Source organism: Triticum dicoccoides, chromosome 1A (genome assembly GCF_002162155.2).
Source record: "Triticum dicoccoides isolate Atlit2015 ecotype Zavitan chromosome 1A, WEW_v2.0, whole genome shotgun sequence".
Classification (NCBI taxonomy): Eukaryota; Viridiplantae; Streptophyta; class Magnoliopsida; order Poales; family Poaceae; genus Triticum; species Triticum dicoccoides.
Genome location: NC_041380.1, coordinates 310250560 through 310259085, shown reverse-complemented (window position 1 = coordinate 310259085; position 8526 = coordinate 310250560). Strand labels below are relative to the sequence as shown.

General features: G+C 48.9%; 1 protein-coding gene across 2 annotated transcripts; it reads left to right on the top strand.

The window, feature by feature from the left end:
• The first annotated feature begins 3179 nt into the window (after positions 1-3179).
• On the top strand, positions 3180-7498 carry LOC119270173 (WAT1-related protein At3g02690, chloroplastic-like). Of its 2 annotated transcripts, XM_037552154.1 has the most exons (8): positions 3180-3876; positions 3966-4013; positions 4123-4245; positions 5872-6021; positions 6434-6446; positions 6537-6605; positions 6706-6766; positions 6866-7498. In XM_037552154.1, exons 1-8 carry the CDS (start codon positions 3358-3360, stop codon positions 6972-6974), a joined length of 1092 nt encoding a protein of 363 aa, XP_037408051.1. In that variant the 5' UTR covers positions 3180-3357; the 3' UTR covers positions 6975-7498. The 2 variants fall into 2 exon arrangements, with proteins under 2 accessions (XP_037408051.1, XP_037408043.1); XM_037552146.1 differs by having other exon boundaries at positions 3186-3876; positions 6434-6605.
• Positions 7499-8526: the final 1028 nt, after the last annotated feature.

Here is an 8526-nt window from a genome sequence, read left to right as displayed (position 1 = left end):
AACAGACTGGCCCCGATCCTGCCTTCACTGGTATCCAAATGCCAAAGTGCCTTTGTGCAGAAGCGATCCATCCATGACAACTTCTTGCATGTACAGAATCTCATAAAGGACCTACATCGTCGTAACATCCCAAGCCTCTTCCTCAAGCTGGACATTTCAAAAGCCTTCGACTCCATAAATTGGGCCTTCCTACTGTAGGTCATGCAACGCCTTGGCTTTGGGCAGCGATGGTGAGACTGGATATGTCTCTCCCTATCGTCCTCTTCTTCAAGAGTGTTACTTAACGGAAACCCCGGAAGGATGTTCAGACATGCAAAGGGCCTCCGCCAGGGCGATCCGGTGTCTCCGATGCTTTTCATCTTGGCCATTGACCCCCTTCAGCAGATCCTCCAACTCGCCTCCCGACGAGGCATCCTCAAGCCCATTGCTGCCAGATCGGCCAGATGTAGGATCTTCCTTTATGCTCACGATGCGGGCATCTTTGCGAACCCAAACCAGGATGAGCTTCACGCGATTTCGGCAATCCTAAAGACCTTTGGGGAGGCAAGCGGACTAATCACAAACCTGAGCAAGACCGAGGTCTTCCCGATCAGATGTGCCGGCATTGACCTCCAGGATGTGCTGTCGGTTTTCCCTGCCAAGATTGCCACCTTCCCGGGACGCTATTTGGGGCTCCCCCTACATTTTCGTTGTCTTAAAGGTGTTGATCTGCAACCCTTCATTGATAGGTTTGCAGGCAGACTAACAGGATGGAAAGGAAAGCTTCTCAACAAGCCTGGAAGGGTGGCACTCGCTCAGTCGGTCCTCATGGCCATGGCCACCTTCCACATCACAACTCTCAACTTGTCGAAGGGGACTCTTAGAAAGATCAACCAAATCATTCGGGCCTTCATCTGGCAAAAAGAAGACCAAACTCAGACCTCGGGAGGCCACTCCCTTGTTAACTGGAAGACAGTCTGTCGCCCAAGGCATTTGGGCGGCCTAGGGATCATGGACCTGCAGAGATTTAGCCGTGCCCTACGCCTACGGTGGTCGTGGTTGCAATGGACTAACCCAGAAAGGCCATGGGTGGGATCAGAGCTGCCGTGTGACCAATCAGACATGAGCCTCTTTCGCGCATGTACCTCTATTACGCTGGGCAACGGGCAGAAGACTTTGTTCTGGCATGACAATTGGACTGGTGAAGGTCCGCTCAAGCTCCTAGCTCCAGAGCTCTACAGGATTGCCTCAAGAAAAAACAGATCGGTGCAGAACGAACTCATGAACGAGAACTGGATTAGGGCGGTGGCCAGACTGCAGACCATTCAGCAGCTAGGTGAATTCGTGTCTCTCTCGAACCACATTAGTCAGATCACCCTCCTCCCTGACCAAGAAGACACCATTCGCTGGAACTTAACCACCTCAGGGACTTACTCGGCCGCCTCTGCCTACGGCGCGTAGTTCTTCGGCTCCTACTCACGTTTTGACACGACCAAGGTCTGGTCGGCAAACGCTGAGCCCAAGTGTAAGTTCTTCGCATGGCTAGCACTGCATGGAAGAATTCTCCCTGCAGATATGCTGACCGTGAGGGGATGGCCTCACGATCCCAGATGCATGCTCTGTCTTCAGCAGCCAGAAACAACAACTCACCTATGCAAAGACTGTCCCTTCACGGTCGCGGTTTGGAACCAGGTGAACTCCTGGACTAACGAAGGCGTTCCAATCTCAGGCTTCCTTCCGGAGCCAGGAAATGTGTCTGACTGGTGGGACAAGACTCTGAATTCCCAGTCCAAGCAAGTGCGCAAGAGGCGCAGTGGAAGAATCATCTACACGATATGGTCCGTTTGGAAGGAGCGAAACAGACGGGTTTTCACTGGACAAAGGCTGACGCATCGCGAGGTGGCGGCTCTAGCCCTAGACGCAATCAATCAACGCGACCTGGCGTTTGCCGGCAACCTGCCAACCGCCGACATTGGTTAATCTAGATTCTAGGTTGGTTGGTCTTTTGTGGTTTCTGCGACGTTCTCTAAAAACGCTCGCCCCTCTGTAAATGGCGTCCTTTCGCCATCTCTTCTATAAAGAAAAAGGCGGTGCTCCTGCTGGTTCCTCAAAAAAAAATCCGCTTCTGAGCCTAGACTCATCTGCACCCCGCGATGACGAAAAAATTAAAACAAATACTAGAAATTTTTCAATTTTTTTTGCATGATAGATAATTTGATGCGCGAGGCCCGCTTCAATTTTCAAATCATTTGGACATCTCTGCAGCTCTCGGCAAAAAAGACAAATTCTGGGTGTGTAAAAAAGTTTTTCTGTTCATGCACTGTTCTGACCTGATTTATCTTTTTTGCCGAGAGCTGCTCAGATGTTCAAATGATTTGAAAATTAGAGCGGACCTCACGCACAAAATTTTTTACCATGCAAATTTTTTTGGAATTATTTGTGACTTCTTTTCTAACCAGGTGCAGATAAACACTACACTCGTTTGGAATTATTTAAGACTGGGCATCGAAACACTACACTCGTTTCTCACTTCTTTTGTGGCGATCTTGTTCTTTTTATATGGGAACTTGCTGCTTCATTTATTCATCTAGACCAATTCCGAGTTCAATAATTTGGAAATACAACCCGAAGGTGAACAAAACCAAGTTTTACATGCTTTATTCAAGCAGCCATCCCTAGCTAACTTATGAGCTACCTTGTTGGCAGATCGCCTAACCCAATTGATTGGGTACTTGGCAAAAATTTCAAGAAACTCTTTGATCTCCTCAATGAGATCGAGGCCCATGCACGGAACGATCTAAGCAAGATCAGATTCTGGACGCCTATTTCCGTAGCTAGCTGCACGGCTCTTCGACACACAAGCATTTCAGTGATCTTGCTTTTGGGGGAGACTGTATAGGGGTAGATTGTATACCTTTTTTTTTCACATTAGAGCTAGAAGTCATCTGTATTTTAATTTTGGGTCCGTTAATTCTCAAAGGAAGGAAGCAGCAGCCACAGAGATTGTGGGCGATGTTTTTTTTTTAGGGAGATCGTGTATAGTATCTTGTGTTTTTAATATTTCTAGACAAGATCGTGTTAATCTTGTGAAATGTCAAAATTTTGCCGTGGCACTTGTGGGCCGACCCAACCTGCTGCTTGAAATACAGGCCCGACACCGAGCTGATCGACTGAAACCCACCCACACGCGTTCCTAAAAAAGAAAAAGGAAACCCACCCACACGCCGAGTGAGCTGAGCTGAGCTCGACACGCCGAGCGAGCGGAAACACACCCTCGCCGCTCCTCTCTCCTCCCGTCGTGCCGGCCGCTGCCGGGGCCGCCTTTCGACCCGCCGGATCACCGCAGCACCCCGCTCGAGCGCCGGCCGGCAGGCCGTGATGTCCACCGCCGCGCCCTTCCGCCTCCTCCTCCCGCTCCACCCACCACTAACTCCCAGACGCCATTCCGCTCCCGTTCTCCCCTCTGTCCCACGCCGCGGCACCGTCCCCAGCCCCCGCCCCCGCCTCCGCCTCCGTCTCCGTCTCGCAGCCGGGGGCGGTGATGCGCCTCCGCCCGCAGCCGACGAACTCGACTGCGTGGGCACGGGCAGCGACGTCGAGTGCGTCGTCGACGGCGACCCTGGGGCGGAGGAGGGGGTCGCCCCGGCGCTCGCGGGGAGGGAGTGGTGGGAGTGGGTGTCGCTGGTGTCGCCCTTCTTCTTCTGGGGCACGGCCATGGTGGCCATGAAGGGGGTCATACCCAAGACCGGGCCCTTCTTCGTCGCCGCGCTCCGCCTGCTCCCCGCGGGCGCGCTCGTCGTCGCCTTCGCAGCCGCGCGGGGCAGGAAGCAGCCCTCCGGGTGGGCCGCCTGGGGCGCCATCGCCGCCTTCGGCCTCATCGACGCCGCATGCTTCCAGGTGGATTTAGATAGCTGAAAGGCGTGATCCTTAGCGTGTGGTTGTGCGGTTCCTGAAGCCAGCATGGGTTTGGTTTCCTCCTTTTGCAGGGCTTTCTCACTGAGGGCTTGCAGAAGACATCGGCTGGCCTCGGAAGCGTAAGGCTAACTCTCTGTGCTGTTCTCTGGCTCCGAAGGCAAACAATTGGCTTGCCATCTTGGTTGATGGAGCTGACGATCACTTACGGAACTGTGATCCTCGTTGCAGGTCATAATTGACTCCCAACCATTGACGGTTGCTATCCTTGCAGCGCTATTCTTCGGAGAGTCTATCGGGGCGATAGGAGCTGGGGGGCTCGTACTGGGTGTTGTTGGGCTTTTGCTCCTCGAGGTTAGTACATTTTTGCAATGCATTTCTAACGTTTCCAAGCAATCTCGTATCTCCACGCTCAGATATTGGTTACGATTAGTTTTTCAATTGATTACATTTTTTTAACAAGTAAAGCAAGTGGTATACTCAGATACCACTGAAGTACCAAAAATGCTTTTAAAACACACAGGTAATAGACATTAGTATAGTACAACCCGGAAGACCGCAACAGTTTCGATGACTCAAGTTACTTAGGTTTAAATGGTGTTTTTTTTAAAGGAGGTTAAACCCCCCGGCCTGTGCATACAACCATCTTTATTGATTATTCAACAAAGATCTGACAAAAACATACATTAACCCACGCGAAGCCACCACTCACACTTACAAAGTCGATAATGTGGAGTGTTCTTGCTCCCCATGCCTAAAACCGGTGTCGTCGTGTCGGAACCTATAGCCGGTGCAGCAAACCTAAAGCGTACACCACACACACACATTTTAGAAGCCGCCATCATCATCGAACCGTCGACCCATCTTCAGGAAAGGGATCCACATCATCCTTGCCAGTCCGGCCATCCGTCGACGTCACCATGGCGCCCAACGGCACCACCTCCCTGCACGCAAACTGCTGAGCACGTTGCAGTCGCCGCCGGTACACCGCAACACCATGCCGCCAAGTACCACCAGCCGACACAGCTTGAAGTCACTGGAAGATCTGTAGTGCGTAGCACCTGCCGAACAGGCATGACACTGCGTAGCACCTATCGGTTAGGCCTGACTTGACATCTCCGCCGAAGCTCCGTGCAAGACGAAGCCGCTCCACCTCCTGCCGCTGTCTTCCGGCGCTGCTCCACAAACGATGCTCCCAAGAGAGAAACGACACCGCAATGTCGTCATTGTCTGGTCTGGAAGACCAGATCCTAGGATTTTTCCCGGAGCAGCATGAGTGGGTCGACAATAATTACACGATGATACCTTTATCAAGGTAATGATGCAAAACGTCGCCATCGTCCGCCATCAGCTCGGTTTTCACCGGCAACTAGGTCTCCGCGACTCGTCCGGGACTAGATGACAGATCTCGAGATCCGACCACCCAGCGTCAGGCCGACCACCTTCGATGGAGGAGATGACCACCACCGCCGGCTGCACCGGCCAGATCAGATCTAACTGGATGCACTGCCGACCAGTCTGCCAGACCCTCCACGCCGTTTGCGCCGATCCAAAGCCTGATGGCGCGCCACCGCAGCATAACCGGCCAAAAAGTTTAAATGGTTAAGCTTAGTAGTAGTACATACAATAATTTCCTTCTGCCAACGTTCTGAAGTCGACTTTCTTCCACTATTACTATGTGGGACACTGGGACTGAATAGATGACATATCGATCTGTAAAATGGTGAGAAGTTCCTTTATGGGTAAAATGGTGAAATGTTGCTCTTTGCTTATACTCCCTCCATTCACAAATATAAGATGTTTTATATATTTCAATATGAACTACATACAGACTGAAATGAGTGAACAAACACATTAAAACTTGTCTATATATATCTGATTCAGAAAAAATGTTAGAGCATCTTATATTTGTGAATGGAGGGAGTATGAATTATTATTGTGCATGTTATAATATTCTGATTGTCTTTAAATCTACTTTAGGTTCCAGCACTGTCAGTTGAAGGAAACAACACATCAGTCTGGGGGAGTGGAGAATGGTGGATGTTCCTCTCGGCCCAAAGCATGGCGGTCGGAACTATCATGGTTCGCTGGGTATCAAAGTATTCTGATCCAATCATGGCAACAGGATGGGTATGCATTCTGCAGATGAATACACTATCATTTATTCATTTTATGATAAGATGGCCTTTGTGGCATGCGTTTAAAATACCATCAATATGCTTTTGTTTTTGTGTCTCAAAATCATCCCCTCTTTTTTTCATGGTGTACTTGGGCCAGTTGATTCTGTATATTTTCCAGGAGTGCTAAGTTGGTTGCCTATCTGAGTAACTCAAGTATGAATTGAAATGTAAAATGCTAATGTTATGGTGGGGCTTAATGCATAGGGCAAATGCTTATGAATTGCAACGTCAAATGAAACTTGAACCGCTTTTGCTGGAAGCATCAAGTCAACCTAGCAGTATTAGATATGTTCCTACTTCAAATCATGGAAGCCTGACATCACACCACATAAAAGGCTAATGTTATCTCTATCGCTCTGCAGCACATGGTATTAGGTGGGATTCCTTTGTTGGTTATATCTGTTGTTAATCACGATCCTGCTCTTAATGGACACATTCAAGAACTTACATGGAGTGACATGGCAGCTCTGGGTTATACATCTATATTCGGCAGTGCTGTCAGCTATGGTGTCTACTTCTACAATGCTACAAGAGGTAAGAGTGATGTTAGCTTCCAACCAGTTCAATGCAGTTAGAGCTCTCCACAATTTATTCTCATCAGCACTTCATATCTTCTTCTCTCTTATTCCTGCAGGTAGTTTGACCACGCTTAGTTCTCTTACTTTCTTGACTCCTATGTTCGCCTCCATTTTTGGGTAAGACTCCTTGCAATATGTTGGACAATAAAATTTACACAAACATAAAATGCAATGTTTGTTTTCAACTTTTGGTCTGGGCACTCCTCGCCTTTTCAGGTTCCTCTATCTGGGAGAGACCTTCGCACCTGAGCAGATCGGTGGTGCACTTCTGACATTGGTTGCCATCTATATGGTTAATTACAAGAGCATTATAGGCGAGAAGTAAGAGACTGTCAAAAACTTGATAGGTTCTGTGCCAGCCGGGTACTGCACTTCACTGGAGCACATGTAACGGCGTTGTACAGGGGTTTGAAGAGTAAGTACATGTTAGTAATAAACATCCCACCAATTTGCACAGCTTGAAGAGGCATATCACATGTGCGTCCCCGTATTTGGACTAAAAAGATGGTATAAGCTGGTGCAAACAAGTTCTGTCATCTGTCAAACATAATCGGATGACTCGCCCACAACTCCTGTGTTGCACACTGATGAGGTTGTCGAGGATAAAGTCATGCCTCTCTCCATTTCAGCACAACTTTCTCACGTGGAGCTGAAAAATGCAAATAAAACCAATTGTGTGGCTACATAGTCAGATGGTTTGCATAATAGCTGATGTGTTGTACATATATGGGAGAAGTAGCCCCTATGTACAAGTAGTTGTAGCCCCTATGTACAAGTAGTTGCTAGCATGGAAATATCTAATGAGCGAAAAAGCAATTGTCTCTGGTGAGATCTGATCCTTAGTCTGTATTCGTCTTTGTTTTCCTCACAGATACTCCCTCCGTTGCAAAATAGATGAACCAACTTTATACTAATGTTAATACAAAGTTGAGTCATTTATTTTAGAACGGGGGAGTAGTTGTGTTCATCAAGAGAACAAAATGCACATAAACTGGTCACTTTTTGGCGACAGCTGCTGCTACAGGGGCTTACGGCGGTGGGCCTAGACTATAGGGATGATTGGGTGGCAGCCTGGCACGATGCAGTTAGGCGAAGACGCGGGTGAATCACCACCCTTTTTTTACCGCTTACTCAACACCTTGCGGTCATTTACCACGTACTCAACACCTTACGGTCAGAGCAAATACACCACTCAACACCTTGCGGTCATTTACCACGTACTCAACACCTTACGGTCAGAGCAAATACACCACTCAACACCTTGCGGTCATTTACCACGTACTCAACACCTTACGGTCAGAGCAAATACACCACAAGTGGTGTGACAAGACAGGCATCTTGCTCCCCGGCAAGAGCTCCTGGCATAAAAGGAGGCTCATGGCTACATAGTGGGGGTTAAGACATGCATCTTGCTTTCCGGCAAGAGCTCCGAGCGACACATACCCCCGCATTTAATATAAAGGTGTTCTGCTATAATAGCCACATGTGGTGGCCCCTTAGGTATAAAGGAGGCCCATGGCTACATAGTAGGGGTTTCAACCCTTGGCATTTTAAGACACTACAAAGCTAGGCTAGATCCTGGCAAGGAGTGCTCAGCGCTTTAAAACATCAAGCTTCACCATCGAGTGAATTCAACCAGCAGGACGTAGGTTTTTACGCTTCCGAGTGTCCTAAATTTGAGTAAGAATCACCGTGTCAATTCATCTTCATCATCATGGAGTAGAAGTCGATCTTGAGCGTGTTAGCCCCTCATCGGGACCACAAATGAGACGAGCGTCATACCACAAAGAGGACACCCCTAGTCCCTAAACACGACAATCCTCCTCCTTAGAGTTGACATCACAATCAGCAGTCATCACCTCATCCTCTCTTCCTAT

Bases quoted from the DNA above. Each gene is read 5' to 3' on its own strand.
- LOC119270173 (XM_037552146.1), top strand. From the start codon at position 3,358: ATGTCCACCGCCGCGCCCTTCCGCCTCCTCCTCCCGCTCCACCCACCA. The intron at 6,022-6,433 runs GTATGCATTCTG...ATCGCTCTGCAG, and splicing joins CAATCATGGCAACAGGATGG to CACATGGTATTAGGTGGGAT. The intron at 6,606-6,705 runs GTAAGAGTGATG...TTATTCCTGCAG, and splicing joins CTTCTACAATGCTACAAGAG to GTAGTTTGACCACGCTTAGT.